This window comes from Chiloscyllium punctatum, chromosome 19 (genome assembly GCF_047496795.1).
Source record: "Chiloscyllium punctatum isolate Juve2018m chromosome 19, sChiPun1.3, whole genome shotgun sequence".
NCBI lineage: Eukaryota > Metazoa > Chordata > Chondrichthyes > Orectolobiformes > Hemiscylliidae > Chiloscyllium > Chiloscyllium punctatum.
In genome coordinates this window covers 51516712-51537458 of record NC_092757.1, presented here as the reverse complement: position 1 = coordinate 51537458, position 20747 = coordinate 51516712, and the positions used below count along the sequence as shown (strand labels likewise).

The window sequence follows — 20747 nt, the reverse complement described above, 5'->3', positions numbered from 1 at the left end:
ACTTCTCTGTCCTAATATCTCCTTGTGTAGCTCAATGCCACATTTGTTTTACAGCACTCCTGTGAAGCACCTTGGATCATTTTACTATGCTGAAACTATTACATATGCACAGGTCGCTGTGAATGGAATTTATGGAGCATTCCTTAACTCTTTTGAAGGAAATTTATTCATGAATTTTCATTGCAATTTTAAATTATTATGAAAATTATTATTAGACTAAACAAGAGTGTTTCATGCCTTTGATAGTAGCACTCTCACTTCTCAGTCAGACAATTGTGGATTCCAAACCTCAACCCAGAGACTTCGACATCTAATTTAGCTCAATATTTCATTGCACTTCAGTGCAATGTCGAGGGAATGCTGTATCATATGAAATGCTGTCTTTTGGTTGACAAGTTAAACTAAGGCCCTGCCTGTAGCAAGTGGGTGTGCAGTGTACAACATTTCAATGAAGAGAGGAGAAGTTCTATTTGTTTATCACTCATTCGACAACACTGAAACCAGCTTCCCTTTCTTTTACCACATTGGTGTGAGGGACTTTCCTGTAGCTACATTGGCTGCTCCATTTCCTATAACATTGTGTTACAACACGGGGTAAACCCCTCTGCTAACTTAAACCAGCCACACAGAAAAGATTTACCCCGTGCTGTAATCTGTTAAAATTCGAGAGGCAAAGACTTATCCCAGGGCTCACTATTTAAAGTAAAAATTAACAACTTTATTCTTTAAATCCAACAGAGAATATTAAAACCAACAGCTTTCTTTTTCTTAAACCCATCTTTCACTTCCCACTCTACAATACTAGTGTGACTAGAGAAATTCTCGATTAAGATTTACAAAAAAAAATTCAATTTTCAAAATCAGTCAGCTGTCGAATCTTCTCTTCATATCTTCCTCTGCAGATTTTTCTCTGTCGTTATTTTCGATGATCTGCTGTGTAAACTTATAGACAGATGTCTTTCAGAGAGCTGTTCTGCTGGCAGTCTGTACTTGTTGGTGGCTTAGCAGTTCTCCCCCTAACTGTTCAAAATGTCCAGTTTTATACCCCAAAACATTGCATCATTTCATTGGTTTGAATATTATCAAAATACTGAATTCAAATTTGATTGGATTGTGGTATCTTGGGGCATAATTTAAACTGATTGGTCGAATTTTAATTTTTATTTGTTTCATGGCAACTGAGATGCTTCTAGCTGTTTTGAACACGTGTTACATTATTATCTTGTTCCAGACCCTCTGTGCTTTATCCTTGCTAGCTTCCAATCTCTCTTAAAGGTACAGTATACCTCTACAAATTAATAACTATTGACAGCATTTTAAAAATGCATATTTGGCCCTGAAATTAGCAACATGATATGGCATTACAGCATCCTTCACAGAAGTTGAATTGGATTTGATTTTTAGTGATTTGGATTGGTTAACTTTACCATATTGGCTGTGGCTCAACTTATAACACTCTGCCTCTGGGTCAGAAAGTTTCAAGTTCAAGCCTAAGTCCAGCATCTGCACATGCGTAAAAAGCAAGGCTGACTCTCAAATGCACAGACAATGCTGGAGAAACTCAGCAGGTCTGGCAGCATCTGTGAAAAGAGAAAAACAGCATTAACATTCTGAAGAAGTTATACTGGACTTGAAATGTTAATTCTGTTTCTCTCTCCACAGATGCTGCCAGACTCAGTGGGATTCCAGAATTCTATACGTTTGTCTCAGATATCCAGCAGCTTCGGTATTTTGGTTTTTAATTGTGGAAGGTAACTTCCTGTTTGATGAACTGAGGTCTCATTTGCCTGTTCTGGTGGCTGTCAAAGACTCCACGGTACAATTTCTAAGAAGGAGAGCAGGGGAGTTATCCCTGACATTCTGATCAATACCCATTCCTTAATTGAAAATCACCAGAAAGCTGATTATTATCACGTTGCTGTTTTGGAGAATCTGCCTGTGTGCACAAACTGGCTGACTGGTTTCCTGCATTGGCCGCACTTCAGAAATACTTCATTGGCCTTAAAGTGCTCCGAGATGTTGGGGTGGTCATTAATTATGCTATATAAATGCAAGTTTTTTAAAGAACTTTGGGGGACACTGAGGTTGTGACAAATGCTATCAATACGCAAGTTTTCTATCTTTCAAGAGCTTTGGGACATGCTGAGGTTATGATAGTCATACAAATGTAGAGATTAGGTGCACTTTTGTCCCTCTCGCTCCACCATTTAATAAAATCACAGCAGGTTTGTTTGTGTTCATTTCTACCTACCACCAATAACCTTAGATTCCCTACCTACTAAGAATGTATCTACAATGTTAGAGCAAATTACTGCAGATGCTGGAATCTGTACTGAAAACAACAAATGCTGGAGGTCATAGCGGCTCAGGCAGCATCCATGGAAAGAGAGCAAGCTCACGTTTTGAGTTGAGATGATGTATTCACTGCTGCCTTAGAAATATTTAGTGAGTCCATCTCCACTGACTTGGAGCAAGAGAGTTTGCAAAGTCTCACAATTCAGAAACTTTCCCCTGAGCTTTGTCCAGAATTTTAAAAATTGTGCCCCCTGGTTCAGGACAGACCCACAAGAAGCAACACCCTTACTGTGTCCACCTTGTCAAGACCGTTCAGAATATTATAAACATAATCAAGTCACTCCTTATACTTCTAAGCTCTCGTGGAACAAGACCGGTCTGTTCAAGCTTTCTTCATAAAAGTATCTACTCATTCTGGGTATCAAACTGCCTCTGAACTACCATATTTTTTCTTAAGTAAGGAGTATCAAACTGCCTCTGAACTACCATATTTTTTCTTAAGTAAGGAGACCAAAATTGCAGGCACTATTCAAGATGTAATAGCCTGTATCACACTGTGCCTACTGATGTGTTTAATTCCTGTTGTAATAAATAATAGTATCCCATTGGTCCTCTGGATTATGTGTTGTGCCTACGCGCACAAGAACATTTCAATCCCTCTGCTCCTCAGGATTCTGTAGACATCCTTTGTTTAGTAATACTCTTATGCTTTTTTTATTCTCTCTGCTAAAATGAATAACTTCTTATTTTTTGACACGACAGGTGGTTCCTAGGCTGCTAATAGGGACAGTTCACAGGTGGATTTGTATGCAAGTCGGAACACAATGCAGGACAATATAAGGTAGCCATTTGTAAGTACAGGAAATGTTTCTATGTCATAGAATTATATGGTGCAGAAGAGGCCCTTTGGTTCATTGAGTCTCAACTGCCAAAAGTGTACTACTACCTACACTAGTCCCACCTCCCCACACTAGTCTCATAGTCTTGAATGTTATAACACTTTAAGTGCCCTTCCAAGTGCTTTTTAAAGGTTATGAGGTTTCCCTCCTCAATTACTTTCCCAAGCAGTGCATTCCATACCTTCTGGGTAAAAATGTTTCTTCTTCACATTTTCTCTAAACCTCCTGCTTTTCACTTTATTACAGTGGCCCCTTGTTATTAACCCTTCGATTAAGTGAAACAGCTGCTTTCCAATTACCCTGTCCATGCCCCTCATAATCTTGTCCACCTCTATCAGGTCCCCCTTCAACGTTCTCTGCTCCAAAGAAAACAACCCAAGCTTATGCAGTCTCTCTTCACCGCTGAAATGTCCCAGTCCCGGCAACAATCTGGTGACAAAATCAGAAATTGCTGGAAAAACTCAGCAGGTCTAGCAGCATCTGTGGACAGAAAGCAGAGTTACGTTTCAGATCTAATGACCCTTCTTCAAAACTGAAGGTTTTGTTCTGAAGAAGGGTCACTAGACCTGAAACATTAACTCTGCTTTCTGTCCACAGAGGCTGTCAGATCCTCTGAGATTTTTCCACAGTTTCTGTTTTTGTTTCTGATTTCCTGCATCTGCTTTTCTTTTCTTTTTTTTGTTTTAACATCCTGGTGAATCTCCTTTGCACCCCTAACCAATGCAGTCACACCCTTCCTATAGTATGGTGGCTGGAGCTGCACGCAGTACTCTGGCTGTGGCCTAACCAAAGTTTTGTACAATCTACACCAGGACTAATAAAAGCAAGCACCCTGTCTGCCTTCTTACCCACCCTAATAGCCTGTCCTGCTACCTACAGGCATCTGTGGGCAAGCATCCCAAGATCCCTCTATTCAAACTACACCTGTCAATGTGAGTAGAAAGGAATACATGAGTACAGTTAAAAGTGTACAAGGTCGCCATTCTCTGGTTACAAAATCAGAATAGAAAAAAACCCAATTTTTTAATATAAGAACCAATAAGTAAGAAAACGTCCAGACTTAAAGTCCAAAGTCTTATCTCTTTCAAAGTGCTTGTATATAAATAGATCAAATGTGTGGGCAACATTCTGGCAAATGGAGTATTCCCCAAATTATGTTTATACTCTCATACAGGGGTGTAATTCAAACAGAGAGATCTTGGGTTACTTGTCCATAAGAGGACAGATGACAATAAAATCCATCTGCAAATTCCTATATCTTATTCAACAACATGGTTTCTTATCTATTGATGTTCCCTCCGCAAATTTATGCCTTTCACAAGCTTTGGGATGCACTGAGGTTGTGACAGTAGCTATAAAAACGCAAGTGCTTCTTTGTTTTTCCCTTGCCAGAGACTGCAGATGCTGGAAACCAGTTTCTGGATTAGTGGTGCTGGAAGAGCACAGCAGTTCAGGCAGCATCCAAGCAGCAGTAAAATCGACGTTTCGGGCAAAAGCCCTTCATCAGGAATAAAGAGGGGGCCCCTATATTAGGCAGGGGTGGGGTGGTGGAGAAACAGCCCCCCTGCAGGGGAAGGGGGTGACTCTGCTGTCGGCTTCCTCAACCCAGCGAAGCCCGACCTGAAAACAGATACAGTCGCTGCCCGCCGCCGATTGGCTGGAGAGGCGGGGGGCGGGACCGGGACCATTGTCCTCTTCGGCGGCCCCATTGGGTGGAACACAAAGAAGGCGGGGACTGATCGGGGCCCCGCGGCGCTGATTGGCCGCGGCCGGCCTCACCCGGAAGCGCGCTGCTGGTTTTTTTTGAGGGTGCGATCTGGCAAAGGAGGGGGAGGTGTACCCAGAGCCTGGGGGCTGGCGGCTGCAGCCCGGCCGGGGGGAAGCAGCATGTCTTTCCAGGAGTGCTGGGAGGAGTGGGAGGCCTTGGACAAAGATTATCAACTGTTACAGGTAGCGGTGATCGTGCGGTCCGGCTTCCCAGCTATCCCTTCCCATTCCGCCGCCGCTGTCAGATCCCTCTCCCTGCCCCAAACTCCAACCACAGGTCCCAAACCTCCCCTGCCCACCATTGGTGTATCTCTGGGCCCAGGAGCCAATAATTCCTTCCTGGTTGCCCCGCCCGGCTGTCAGTCAGGATCCTACCGATGCGCTGCGGGATTGTTCGCTGTCCTGAGACCAAAACAAAGAGTTATCCCGTTTGCAAACTGCAACGTGTCCCTCCTTTAGGCGGAAAGGTGTCCTCTGATTAACCACCACCTTACTGTTCTCCAAGTACCGCGTCCCTCCCCTCCCCAGGACTGATCTGTTTTATTGCACAATTACACCCTGTCCCCCGGATCACGACTTTCAATGCGTTTAATAACATGAAAGCTGTGAAATGTCATTGCAGAAATGGTTTAAATCTTCACACGGTGTTTCCTTTTTTTTTGATCGCTTTTCTGTGCTGTTGACGAGATTAGAAAGAGATTCTTGGATACAGTGGGTGGTTTGGAGTGAGTGAGCATAATGCAAACGACATCCCAAGTGTCAGATATTCAGGGAAAATCTACAGATGTAAGGAAGAAAGGATTCTTACGATTGGTGTAGCGGTGTGAAACTGGTAAAGACGCAGATCTGAAAGTAATAAAAATCTGTTCCTGCTGACTTTTTTTCTTAAAACATCTCATGCGTTCAGGTACTTTGAAATGCAGCTGTTATTTATGCAAATCTGGCAAACTTCTAGAGTTGAACATTTAGACCCTGCAAATATCTGTCAGCGACATTAATACTGAAAGTGCTCTTTGGTATTTGTTGGAAAAAGAGAGTGGCAAAGTCTATCAAACTGTGCCATTCTCTGAGGCCAAATGCCTTCATGACGAGGCAGAGTGTGGGCAGAGAAGGAAAGACAAGGAAGTAAATTTGGCATTCCCTTTGTGTTCAAAGATCTGCAGTGAGGAATCAGCCTGTTCAGTTTTTGTGACCAGCTGTGGCAGAAACTCATTCTTGCCAAGATACCAGCCTTGAATTGAGCGACAAGTAGTAGGCAGCTGGCACAGCTATCAAATTCTTAAACACCCATAAGGTCACCCGCTTTAAGCTGGTTAAAAATCACTCAACACCAGGTTATAGTCCAACAGGTTTATTTGGAAGTACTAGCTTTCCGAGTGCTGCTGCTTCCAGTGGTTGTGGAGTATAAGGTAATAAGACACAGAAATCATAGCAAAAGATTAGTGTCATGAAACTGAAATGATGTATTGAACAAATCTGGATTGTTAAGTCTTCAATCTTTTAGAATGAGTTGCAATTAATATGTAAATCCCAGAAGTACTTCTTAGTCACCTTCTCGAGATAACTTAAGGTTTTATAACAAAATGTGACGTCTTTTGTTATAAAATGTCACCTTTTGTTATAAAACCTTGTTAGTTTGAGAAGGTGACTTAGAAGAAGTTTTGCAACCCATTCTAAAAGACGAAAGACTTAACAATTCAGGTGTGTTCAGTTATTGTAAATTCTGTGTCTTATGATCTTATACTGCACAACTACCTGATGAAGGAGCAGCACTCTGAAAGCTAGTGTTTCCAGATAAACCTGTTGGATTATAACCTGGTGTGTGATTTTTAACTTTTTCCATCCCAGTCCAACATCAGCTCCTCCAAGTCAAACCTTAAGCGAACTAGAATACATACTCCAACTGCATGGATATGTTCAGCGTAGGACTGAATAGATATTGTGGTTCTGTTCGCCGAGCTGGGAATTTGTGTTGCAGACGTTTCGTCCCCTGTCTAGGTGACATCCTCAGTGCTTGGGAGCCTCCTGTGAAGCGCTTCTGTGATGTTTCCTCCGGCATTTATAGTGGTTTGAATCTGCCGCTTCCGGTTGTCAGTTCCAGCTGTCCGTTGCAGTGGCCGGTATATTGGGTCCAGGTCGATGTGCTTATTGATTGAATCTGTGGATGAGTGCCATGCCTCTAGGAATTCCCTGGCTGTTCTCTGTTTGGCTTGTCCTATAACAGTAGTGTTGTCCCAGTTGAATTCATGTTGCTTGTCATCTGCGTGTGTGGCTACTAAGGATAGCTGGTCGAGTCGTTTCGTGGCTAGTTGGTGTTCATGGATGCGGATCGTTAGCTGTCTTCCTGTTTGTCCTATGTAGTATTTTGTGCAGTCCTTGCGTGGGATTTTGTACACTACATTGGTTTTGCTCATGCTGGGTATCGGGTCCTTCGTCCTGGTGAGTTGTTGTCTGAGAGTGGCTGTTGGTTTGTGTGCTGTTATGAGTCCTAGTGGTCACAGTAGTCTGGCTGTCAGTTCAGAAATGCTCCTGATGTATGGTAGTGTGGCTAGTCCTTTGGGTTGTGGCATGTCCTCGTTCCGTTGTCTTTCCCTTAGGCATCTGTTGATGAAATTGCGGGGGTATCCGTTTTTGGTGAATACATTGTATAGGTGTTCTTCTTCCTCTTTTTGCAGTTCTGGTGTACTGCAGTGTGTTGTGGCCCTTTTGAATAGTGTCTTGATGCAACTTCTTTTCTGTGTGTTGGGGTGGTTGCTTTCGTAGTTCAGAACTTGGTCTGTGTGTGTGGCTTTCCTGTATACCTTTGTGGTGAAATCTCCGTTCGGTGTTCTCTGTACCATCACGTCTAGGAATGGGAGTTGGTTGTCCTTTTCTTCCTCTCTAGTGAATCTGATTCCTGTGAGTGTGGTGTTGATGATCCGGTGTGTATTCTCTATTTCTGTGTTTTTAATGATTACAAAGGTGTCATCCACATATCTGACCCAGAGTTTGGGTTGTATTTGCGGTAAGACTGTTTGTTCTAATCTTTACATTACCGCTTCTGCTATGAGTCCAGAGATGGGTGAGCCCATGGGTGTGCCGTTGATTTGTTCATATATTTGGTTGTTGAATGTGAAGTGAGTTGTGAGGCACAGGTCCAGTAGTTTGAGTATGCCGTCTTTGATGATAGGTTCCCCGTCCTGTTGTCTGTTCTGTCTGTCCAGCAGGTTGGCTATTGTTTCTCTGGCAAGGATTTTGTCGATAGAGGTGAACAGTGCCGTTACATCGAATGACACCATAGTTTCTTCCTTGTCTATGTGTATATTTCTGATGATGTCCAAGAATTCCTGTGTCGACTGTGTAGAGTGTCTGGATCCGCTGATCAGGTGTTTCAGTTTCTGCTGTAGTTCTTTAGCCAGTTTGTGTGATGGTGTCCCTGGTAGTGATACTGTGGGTCTGAGTGGGATGTCTGGTTTGTGCACTTTAGGTAGTCCATAGAATCTGGGGGTGTTGTTGCTTTCAGGTTTCATTCTTTGTAGGTCAAACCTGGTTATGTCTGTTTTTTTTTGTGGGTTTTTCAGTGTGTTGTTTATCCTATTGGTGAGCTGTGGGGTGGGGTCAAACTCCCTCTTTTGGTAGGTGTTGGTATCTGCAAGTAGTTGTTGTGCTTTTTGGATGTACTCTGCTTTGTCCAGGATGACCGTCATTCTGCCTTTGTCTGCTGGTAGTATGATTATATTCTTATCATTTCTTAGTGATTTCAGTGCTTCCCTGTCCTTGGTGTTGAGGTTATGTGTTTGTCTTTTCCTTGTTATCAGGGGTGCGATACTTTGTCTCACTGTTTGTTGTGTCTCTTCTGTCAATCCATTGTTCCTGAGTGTGCATTCTGGTGCTGCTAGGAAGTCTGCTGTCTTGGTGTCCCTGTGGTTGTAGTTGAGTCCCTTGGCCAGTATTGTTCCTTCCGTCTCTGTGGGAGAGGTTTCTAACCCAGGTGTGTGTTGTGGTGTCCTCTCTGTTGTGAGTTAGTTTGACCATTTTTTTTTCTTTTCGCGCCGTTTTTTTTCCCTGCGGTGTGTGGTCCTGTTATGTTCTATGGTGACGGCCTGTTCTATGGTTCGGGTCCATTCCTGATTGGTGGTTTTTGAAATTAACGATTTTTGGCAAGCAATTTCCTGTCTGTATTTCTGAAGTCTGTTGTGAACGTCTGTAATCATTACCTGGATCATCCTTAATCCGTTCTGTCTGACTGTGTCTCTGGCTTGTGAGTTGTTGACTGGTGGTCTGTATCTGACACGTGGTGGAAGGATTCGATTCTTTCGGCATTCATGCAGGAACCGGAGTTGTTCGCACGTGGCGCTTAGGCGGTTGGCACAGGATTCTCATTTCCTGGTTTCTCTTAGCGTCTCTCGCTCGTAGGTGTTCAAAGTTTGTGAAAAGATTTGTAGCTCGGGTGCTCGTTGTTGTGGTTCTGTTCGCCGAGCTGGGAATTTGTGTTGCAGACGTTTCGTCCCCTGTCTAGGTGATATCCTCAGTGCTTGGGAGCCTCCTGTGAAGCGCTTCTGTGATCTTTCCTCCGGCATTTATAGTGGTTTGAATCTGCCGCTTCCGGCTGTCAGTTCCAGCTGTCCATTGCAGTGGTCGGTATATTGGGTCCAGGTCGATGTGCTTATTGATTTGAATCTGTGGATGAGTGCCATGTCTCTAGGAATTCCCTGGCTGTTCTCTGTTTGGCTTGTCCTATAATAGTAGTGTTGTCCCAGTCGAGCTCCTGTTGCTTGTCATCTGCGTGTGTGGCTACTAAGGATAGCTGGTCGAGTCGTTTCGTGGCTAGTTGGTGTTCATGGATGCGGATCGTTAGCTGTCTTCCTGTTTGTCCTATGTAGTGTTTTGTGCAGTCCTTGCATGGGATTTTGTACACTACATTGGTTTTGCTCATGTTGGGTATCGGGTCCTTTGTTCTGGTGAGTTGTTATCTGAGAGTGGCTGCTGGTTTGTGTGCTGTTCAACCTGGACCCAGTATACCGGCCACTGCAGTGGACAGCTAGAACTGACAACCGGAAGCGACAGATTCAAACCACTACAAATGCCGGAGGAAAGATCACAGAAGCGCTTCACAGGAGGCTCCCAAGCACTGAGGATGTCACCTAGAAAGGGGGCGAAACGTCTGCAACACAAATTCCCAGCTTGGCGAACAGAACCACAACAACGAGCACCCGAGCTACAAATCTTCTCACAAACACTGAATAGATATCTTAAAGAATGGTCAAGACTATGATTTGGAGGGCATTGTTGAATGGGCTGGGCCAGCTCAAGGGTTTTGGTGTCCTAGTGAGCTGTGATTTTAGTGATGCCAGCCATCACATTCAGTTGTTCTGAGCCCAGCTGATGTCATTACTGGACAAGGAAGATCCCAGATCTGGCTTGATAGATCATGTTCTGTTTTTGTGATTTTTAACAAGGTCTCTTGCTGAAATATAATCTACAGGATAGTGTGCTATCAACAATAAACCAAAACTTATTAACCAAAAGAAATGAAGATAAAATAGAATACATTATTTACTTAAATTACAAATTGAAAGATTTGTTTAACATGTGGTAACACAAGAAAATCCCATTAATCTCAAAGCACCCCTTTTATAAGCTTTTCAAAAAACCTTGTATAGTACCCATTAGGGTTCCTTGTACCATGCTGACACCAAAGAAAAATATCTTTCCCCAACACCTCACTTGGCTTAAGGTAACCGTGATAATTACTGAAATAACTCCACAGAAGCCGGTATCCCGTCACCAAGCCATCCTTTATTTACACGCGCACAGTTCTTGACACTGGTTTGACTTCCCCAGAGCCGGCTGTCAGAGTGAACAGAATGTCTGACACTCCTGTTTATCTTTTTTTTTCTTTGGCAGTGCTGTGTGAAACACTCCTGTTCTTCCTTTTTTTTAGGGGAGGGCAATCTCCTGTTTATTTTTTTTTAAACCCCCACACTACCGCCTAACTGCGGTAGTGCTTATATTTGTCCCAGCACCCATGGTGTGTGTGTGCAGGTGTAAGACACAGTGAAAGACACAAAGTGCACGAATCTTTATTCAGTTTCCACCACCACACTCCTGTTTATTTTATTTTTTTTTGACACCGCGTGCTCCTTCTCCAAGGACACCCGGGCTCTACTCACTCTTTTTTTTTTAATCAAAGGGCAATTCTCCTGTTTATATTTGTTTTTTTTCTTGCAATGCTCTGACCCTGTTCTTTCCTTTTTTTTTGGAAGATAGGAAAACACCCGAGTGGCCAGTGACCTGTTTATTTTTAAAAAAATTTTCTTCCCCCACACTACCACCTAACTGCGGTAGTGCTTATATTTGTCCCAGCACCCATGGTGTGTGTGTGTGTGTGCAGGTGTGAGAGACAGTAAAAGACACAAAGTGCACGAATCTTTATTCAATTTCCACCACCACACTCCTGTTTATTTATTTATTTTTTTCTTTTTTTTTCCATGGTGTGTGTGTGCAGGTGTGAGAGACAGTGAAAGACACAAAGTGCACGAATCTTTATTCAATTTCCACCACCACACTCCTGTTTATGTCTGTCAGCCAGGGCTCCCTGATTGGACCAGGTTAACAGCCTCAATCAGAGAACTCATTCTATGAGGTCCACCTGACTGACCCTGTTACAATCACGACATCTGTCCCCCTCTAAGTTAGGGTATGTAGGCCTGGTCTTTTTCGTATAGCCTTACCTGGGGCACTTTCACACCAGGTTCAGGTCTCTGACCCAGCCTCAGATACAGGCAGCTTGTACTGGACTGTAGCCTGCCAACTCCATCTAGAGGGTCCTGGGAGAAATCCATCCTCTCCAGGCGGCAAAGGCATTAAGTGTGTGTGACATCAGCCATATCCATCTCCGATTCGGAGGTTTCTTTAGTAGAAAGGCTGGTTCTGACAACCTTTCCAGCTGTTCTGAGGGGCCAGGTACGTTTTGCTGCTGACCCATTCGGGAGTTTGCAGCTTTCGTGTGGTCCATGTGTTTGTTCAAGACCACCTCATTTACCTGAACCTTGTATGTCACAGCACATGACCTTGTGGTATCCATGCCTCTTACCCATATAGGCCCATTCCTATGGTTTGGGCACCAAAAATAAATTCTCTCTCTCTCGATTTGGTGTTCCTGATAGGTTTCACTACTACCCCTTCCCCACCACAAGTGGTCCAATAATCAAAAAGGAACAGTTTGGTATCGAGTGAAGCTGTAAGCTGTTTTTTTTTTAAGCCAGCCTTCAAAGTACAGACTGCTCTTTCTGTCAGACTGTTGGACGGTGGGTAGTATGGAGTGGTCCTTATATATCGAATGCCATTTGAGTTTAGGGAATGCTGAAATTCTCTGCTGGTAAATGATGGCCCATTGTCTGTGATCAACATTTCTATGACCCCGTGTATTGCATAAGATGGTTGCAGCTTTTCTAAAGTCATCTCCATGTTTGAAGACTGAACTTTATACATATCCAACCACTTTGAGTGGACATCCATAATGACTAAAAACCTAGAGCTCCTGAAAGGACCAGAATAGTTGATGTGCAACTGAGCCCAGGGTTTACCTGGCATTCCCAGGAATGTGAGGGAATTGCTGGCGATACATTTTTGTCCTTGTTGGCACTCCGGGCACTGCCCCAACAATGCAGCTATGTTGGTATCCAGTCCTGGCAACCATCTCCATTTTGGAAACCTCTGGATGACCCTGGTGGAGATCAGCCAGTATCTGGCAGCGACCTTTGCTCGGGGCAATCACTCTTGTTCCCTATAATACTCTGCCGTCCTCTACGTTGATCTCGTTTCACTGGGTCCAGAAGGGTTTAATCTCTGGTTGTGATGGCCCATTTGTTTTCCCCCACCACCCAACAGCTGTTTTAGTTTTGACAGGACGGGATCTTTTTGTGTCCACAGTCTGATATGGTCAACGGTGACCAAAAAGGATGTCTAGAAAATTTAAAACCAGAGTAGACTGTTCCAGGGGCGGCACCACTGGAGGAATATCTACCTGTGAGAGGCAGCTCAAGGCATCTGCATTGTCATTAGGTCTCCTGGACTTGTCATTGTACAAGCTGAGATTAAGGGCCCACGGTTGAATTTGACCTGAAGCTATGGGCAGTACAGCCTTGTCCTCTTTGAGTAACCCCTAGCAGGGGTTTGTGGTCTGTTACTATTGCAAATCTGTAAAGGTATTGGTGGAACTTTCTCATACCAAAGACGTCTGTCAACCCTTCCTTCTCTATCCGGGTGTATGTGTGTTCGGTATCAGCCAAAGTCTGGAAAGCATAATGCTATGGGAGGGGGGTCCTCTCCACTGGGCAATCAGTGAGCCAACACAACCCTAACCCCTTACTGGGAGGAATCACATGTCAGCACCACATCTCGCTTGGGGTTGCAGTGGGCCAACATCTTAGACGATAGTAGCTGCTTGTTCACTTCCCTAAAGGCTAAATCCATGAGACCATTCACAAGGCTGACCCTTTTCAATAGCAAATGTCAGGGTATCAAGATAGAGGCCAGGTTACATATGAACTTTCCATAATAACTCAACCAATAACCCAAAGAAAGACCTTAGTGCTGTTATAGATGTGGGAGTGGGGTAACATTGATCACCTTCACTTTATCTTCCAATGGGTGTAACTTGGTCTTGTCAACTCTATAGCCCAAATAGGGGCTTTTCTGAAAAACCTCCAGGTACTTAATTAGGGCTTCACTTAGGCGGCCATTTTCTAATTGGCTCAATATTTATTTTTCAATCATGATGAATCTTTCTCAATCAATTTTGCACCTTTCAAGCTCAGACCTGAGCCTTTTATTTCTATCAGTGGGAACTGAACCAGCTTCTTCTTGTAAGAGGTCTGGAACCAACGTTGGCCCCTTAATCTGTTCCCCAGTATAGATTCTCAGCCTAGCCAAGGTCTTGCACAAACTTTAAGGTTGCAGTCTTGAGCGAGTTTTGGTAAAGACTGGCTCCTCAATCACTGATACAGCCGCGCCAGTATCAACCTCCATTAGGACCCCATGGGTGACCGTTTAACCAGACATTAATTTTGGTTCCGATTTGGATTTCGATAAGCAATTTAACAGTTCCAAGTTAGATGTAGGTGGACCTTCCAGGGTGTGCTCTCTCTCTCTCTTTCTCTGATACCAGCCTATGAATTCTCTTACTCGAGTCAGGACTAGTGGGACTCTTTTGCTGTCTCAGGTCCGCGTACTGGCAGCAACTGTAATGGTTTGCCAACCCGGATCCTTGAGAAAATTTTAGCCATTTGGCTGAGGCTTGGCTTTGTTTTGGGGTTTTGCCATGAGCTGACTTAGAGTCCCTCTGTTCAGGGTATGTCTGTCTGCAGTTACATGGCGTTTCCCAAGTTCAGTTGGCCTGGTAAGGGTATCCATTTCCATCGGCGTACACTGTAACTTATATGCTCCACCTGCTGCATTTTCTATTGATAAAGCCAGTTGTAGTGTTGTTTGAAGTCCATTTGGGTTTCAGCCAATAGGTGCTTTCGCATGATCACAGCATTAATTCCACATACCAAATTGTCTCTGAGCATCTCATTTAAAGATTAAGCCAAAGTCATAGGCCTCTGCCAATTGTGTTAACCTCATCAAAAATCCCGACGTTGACTCTCCTGGTTCATAAAACTGCTGCATAAAACTGATAGCATCTCAGAATTTAGTGGCGGCTTAGGGCTGTAATATTCTCTAGCTAAATCTGTCAACTCTTGAAATTTTAGTATCTGGTGCCTCTGGGATTGTTAGGCTCCTAATAACTGACAAAGCTGCAGTCCACATGCTATCAGGAGAATTACTAGTTGCTTTTCATTGGTCCTAATGTCATTTGCCTGGAAAAAAATAATGTGTTCTTTCCACATACTGGGCTCAGGTTTTAGACTAGATTAGATTAGATTCCCTACAGTCCACACAGACCCTCCGAAAAGTAACCCACCCAGACCCATTTCCGAATGAGTCAAATTTCCCAAATAACAGCATGATGCCAGAAAGACTTACCCTAATTTAAAAACTACTGTTACAAGCGAATCTCTGCAGGGGCATGTTTTTCTCTCATTGCCACTGAAATAAATCCACCAAGGCTGGTATCCATCACCAAGTCACCCCTTATTTACATGTGCATAGTAGATGACCCTGACCCTGACCCAGCTAGCACAGAGCTGGCCCCGAGAGTGAACAGAACCTCTAAGACTCTTGTTTATTTTTTTTTATAAAGTTAGGATATCTGGTTGGCCTGAATGAGTTGCTGTGAAGGGTCTGTTTCTGTCATATACAACTCGTCTTGCTGTAATGCACGTTCTGCTAACGCAAATTCTCTGTAATGCGATTAATGAGATGGGGACACTGTTTCTAAAGCATGAACTTTAAAAATGTGTGTTGGATGTGTGATTACATCCAACACTTTTAATCGCTGTTCCTAAAGCGTGATTTTTCTATAATGCGCAAGAATGCAACCGTTGCATTACAGAACTATCTGTACAACTCTGAATCTGTAACGTGTGCAGAGGGGTGACGTGAGCAGCCACTGCTGGCGGAAGAAGCATACTGCACCTGGTGTTCCCAGGCAGCCTCAGATCTATAATGTGCATTGTAGCAGAATGACTAACCAGGCCCGAATCCGCTTAGGTTCCGAGATCAAACTAGCATGGTCACAGGCCACTCCTGTTTACATCTGCAGGCCAGGGCTCCCTATTTGGGGCTGTTAACCTGGTCAAATCAGGGAATTCCTTTCCAATGAGATCCATATGGCTGACATCGTTCCAATTACTACAACATTGCATTGGGAGAGACTTGGTTTTTAATCTGGCTTTGAGTAATATGATAAAGGCCAACTCTGTGGAATGTAGCTTGGAGACAGTAAGGACTGCAGATGATGGAAGTCAGTCAATAGACATGAAGCGGGAAAAGCACAGCAGGTCAGACAGCATCCGAGGAGCAAGAGAGTCAATGTTTCAGGACAAAACCCTTCGAATATTTACACGCAGAGGGTGGTGTGTGTGTGGAATGAGCTGCCAGAGGAAGTGGTGGAAGCTGGTACAATTACAACATATAAAAGATGTTTGGATTGGTATATAAATAGGAAAGGTTCGGAGGGATATGGGTCAAATGCTGGCAAATGGGACACATTCAGTTTAGAAAACTTGGTCAGCATGGATGAGTTGGGCCAAAGGATCTGTTTCCAAGCAATATGACTGTCTCTAACAAGTGCAAGAAGGCAGCATCTTTGGAAAATATAACTCTCCCTTCGTGTAGCACTGAAACACAGCCCAGATCTTGTGCTCCAGTCCAGGAATGTTGCTTGATGCTGTAGCCTTCTTTGACTGTGATAAAGTTGGCAATCTCACTCGTGCCACAAGAATCGCTGGCATGGGAAATAGGAAATATAAGACCAGCTGAATAGGAACTGTCCTTCAGCAGCAGCAGCAGCAGCAGCAGCAGCAGAGATACGTTGCTGGGCCAAGTTGGAGATAACTTTACTGTGCTTAACCCGACATGGGAGTGCTTCACGGTCTGAAATGTGAAGATGTACTAACATCCCACACCGCGTTTTGTTTTCTTCCCTTCAAGTTCAAATATTTCAGCAGTGACCAGTATCAGTAAATTTGACCACTGAGAACGCAGCATTAATAATAGCCACTCTTTAAGTATGGAGGCTGTGTTCTGTAAGTGAAAGTTGAACCGTAAGCAACAGCCTGGGTTTCGTGGTAACACTCTCACCTCTGAGTCAGAAGAGCCCATTTTCAAAGCCCTATTCTGCACAGTGCCTACACTGTATTGACTTGGCATTTCAGAGCAACACCAAGGGAGTGTTGAATGAATGGAGATGGTGTTTTTTTGGATGAGAGGCATTTAAATACAGGCTCTTTCTGCCTTTCAAACAATGTCATAGAGTCATTGAGATATACTGCACAGAAACAGACCCTTCGGTCCAACTCATCCATACGGATTGGATATCTAAACTAATCTAGTCCCACCTGCCAGCACCCGGCCCATATCCCTCCAAACCCTTCCTATTCATATACCATCCAGATACCTTTTAAATATTGTAATTGTACCAGCCTCCACCACTTCCTCTGGCAGCTCATTCCATACTCGCACCACCCTTTATGTGGAAGATTTGCCCTTTAGGTCCCTTTTTTAAATCTTTCCCCTCTCCTCCTAAACCCATGCCTTCTATATTTGCACTCCCCCAACCTGAGAAAATGACATTGGCTATTTACTCTACCCATGCCCCTCATGATTTTATAAACCTCTATAAGGTCACCCCTCAGCCTCTGATGCTCCAGGGAAAACAGCTCCAGCCTATTCAACCTCTACCTGTAGCTCAAATCCTCCAACCCTGGCAACATCCTTGTAAATCTTTCCTCAACCCTGTTGAGTTTAGCAACATGCTTCCTATAGTCAAAGATGCCGCAGTAATCCCAATGACTTGTCTCTATCCCTGAACTCTCACAAACGTTATCTGCACTGTTCCCCTCTGATGTTAATTCTATTGGCTTTATTTCATTGGCTTTGAAGTGCTTTGGGTATCCTGAGGATTTGAAAGACACTATGTAAATGCAAGTACCTTTTGGATGTTTTTGTTTATTTCTCTCCTTTTTCTCACGTCATTTCTCCCTCCCTGACCTGGAAAAGGAAATACAACGTCGTTTCATTTTGTTCCCTCTTGTTGAATGATCTGGTTTTATGATCGATAGTGGTCTGAGTTGTGGATTTTGTTGCTGTTTGGCCTGGATTTGGCACTGAGAGGTCACAGATCTTGTGCATTTGATCAAAATCCAACAACAGTGTGCATTTATATGGCACCTGCAATCTGCTGAAATATCCCGAGTGAAACATTCTCAAACACTAAGTAATAGAAAAATCAGTGAGCAAGACATTAGTCAACAACATAGGTGTTAATAAAAATTCAAAGGAGGACAGTGAGGTGGGGATGTTTAAAGAGGTACTTCCAGAGCTAGGGACCTGGACATTTGTTGATCTCCGCTGCAAAGATAAATTATGAATCCCTGCAGTGTGGAAGCAGGCCATTTGGCCCATTGAGCCCACACAGACCATCTCACATAGACCCATCCCATCCCTGTAACTTATCCACCGAACCTGCACACCTTTGGACTGTGGGAGGAAATTGGAGCACCCGGTCGAAACCCACATAGACACGTGGAGAATGTGAAAACTCCACATGCAGTTTCCTGAGGCTGGAGTCAAACCCAGGCCCCTGGTGCTGTGAGGCAGCAGTGCTAACCACTGAGGCACCGTGCTGGTCCCATTGGGCTGAATTTTCATGCTCAAGGTGAACTGTAAGAGTGAATATCCTCCTAACCGATCCAGTCTCCCTTCATACACCAGTCCTGCCATCCCAGGAATTTGTTAGGGATAAGAGGAGCACAGACAACATGAAGGATTGTGAACTCTTGGGAAGCTTGTTGGTTTACATCTTCTGTAGTAATTGCTAATCTCCAGGTCAAAGTGGAGTGCATCCTGTGATTTATACATTTGATTCCACATAGTATTTAACCATCTTTGATCTCTTCCACAGGAAACACACAAGCTGTACAAGCAGCAGTTGGAAGAGGTGATCAAACTTCAAAACGCCTGCCTCAGTTCCATCGAACGACAGAAGAAGAAATACAAGGAACTCTCTAAAAGTCTTGAACGGTAAATAGTACTTTCTGTCAATCAGGCTTTTGGACTTGGTTCTGAAGTGTTTGCACTCCCTCAGCGTATGCAAACTGTAACATTGCACTCTTTATCCAATCGGGCAAATGGGAGAGAAGGAAAAATAAAAGCAGAAATGGATAAAATGTTGGGAATGCTCAGCAGATCAGGAAGCGACGGCAGGCAGAAATTAATGTTTCGGATTGATGATATTTCATTGGGATTTGGAAAAGTTAGAAACTGGTTTTAAGCAGGTGAAAAGGTCAGAGTGTCGGGGAATAACAAAAAGGAAGGTATGTGAAAGACAGGAGAGGTTAAATGATGACCGGATTGCTGGGGCAAGATCAAGGGGAGTAATCAAAGAAGTAAGTGGTGTGAGGTGAGGTGGTTAGAATGACAGAGCACACTGATATCTGAATGAGGAGCTGGAGGATGCAGAAAGAACTTGCAGTTAAAGTAACATCCTTCACACGCTGATGCAGTTTGGAATCATTTATTCTAATGTAGGAAATCAGAGAAGGCAGCTGTGTTGTTGGTTGAGGAATAATCTATGGCCAGGCCAGTGCAAGGTCTTTGGCGTTGTTATTAATCTTCCCTGGGATGAGTGACCCTGGCTAGGCCAGCATTTGTTGTCCCTCTCTAATGGCCCTTCTGAGGGTGGTGCTAAGCTGCTTTCTTGAATTGCTGCAGTTCTTGGATGTAGGGACATCACCCACAGGGCTGTAAGGGAAAGAATTCCAATATTTTTGACCCAGCCACGGTGAAGGAAGTTGATGGCTTTCCAGGTTAGGATGCTGTGTGGCTTGATTTTAATGTTACCGTGTATCTGCTCTTGTCCTTCTGGGTGGTAGAGGCTGAAGGTTTTAGAAGGTGCTATTGCAGGATGCTTGAGAGTTTCTGCATTGCATCTTGTCAATGGTACACACTGCTACCAATGGATCAATGGCGATGAGATTGAATGTTTAAAGTGATGGATGTGGGGCCAATCAAGTGGTTGCTTTGTCCTGGATGGTGTCAAGCTTCTTGAATGTTGGGGCTGCACCCATCCAGGCAAGTGGGGAGTATTCCATCACAGGAAATCAGAGTAGGATTAATGGTAAGGTCCTGGGGAGTTTTGCTGAACAAAGAGACCTTGGAGTACAGGTTCATAGCTCCTTGAAAGTAGAGTCGCAGGTAGATAGGAAAGTGAAGGCAGCTTTTGGTAAGCTTTTCTTTATTAGTCAGAATGTAGAGTACAGGAGTTGGGAGGTCATGTTGCAGCTATGCAGGACATTGGTTAGGCCACTGTTGGAATATTGCATGCAATTCTGGTCTGCTTCCTATAGGAAAGAAGTTGTGAAACTTGAAAGGGTTCAGAAAAGATTTACAAGGATGTTGCCAGGGTTGGAGGATTTGAGCCATTGGGAGAGGCTGAACAGGCTGGGGCTGTTTTCCCTGGAGCATCGCAGGTTGAGGGGTGGTTAGAGGTTTATAAAGTCATGAGGGACATGGATAGAATAAATAGACACAAGGTCTTCCCTGGGGTGGGGGAGTCCAGAACTAGAGGGCATAGGTTTAGGGTGAGAGGGGAAAGATATAAAAGAGACCTAAAGGGGCAACTTTTTCACACACAGGGTGGTACGTGTATGGAATGAGCTGCAGGAGGAAATAGTGGAGGCTAGTACAATTGCAACAATTAAAAGGCATCTGGATGGGTATATGAATAGGAAGGGCTTAGAGGAATATGGGCTGAGTGTTGGCAGCTGGGACTAGATTGGGTTGGGATATCTGGTCAGCATGGACGGGTTGGACCGAAGGGAGTGTTTCCATCCTGTATCTCTCTATGACATTCCTGATTTGTGCCTCGTTAATGATGGGCAGATTTTGGAAAGTCAGGAGGTGAGTTACTGGTAGCAGAATTCCTAACATCTGACTGCCTCTTATAGTTGCTGTATTAACTGATTGGTCCAGTTTAGTTTCTGGTCAATGGCAGAGGATATAGATGGATAAGTTGAGATATAGAGTCGGATAGTATGAAACACCTTTGGTCCAGTTTGTCCATGCTGACCAGACATCTCAATAGTCCCATTTGCCAGTGTTTTGCCAGGGTATCCCTGTTACCCCCTCCTATTCATA

General features: G+C 43.9%; 1 protein-coding gene across 2 annotated transcripts in view; it reads left to right on the top strand.

The window, feature by feature from the left end:
• The first annotated feature begins 4990 nt into the window (after positions 1–4990).
• The window catches only part of tmem120aa (transmembrane protein 120Aa), a 32622-nt gene continuing 16865 nt past the window's right edge, over positions 4991–20747 (top strand). For both annotated transcript variants that reach the window (XR_011963286.1, XM_072589379.1), the window contains exons 1-2: positions 4991–5144; positions 18514–18632. Coding sequence is in view for 1 of the 2 variants with exons in the window: in XM_072589379.1 (XP_072445480.1) it covers positions 5082–5144; positions 18514–18632 (182 nt within the window). In the remaining variant the exon portion in view is untranslated. The remainder of the gene's footprint in view (positions 5145–18513; positions 18633–20747) is intronic.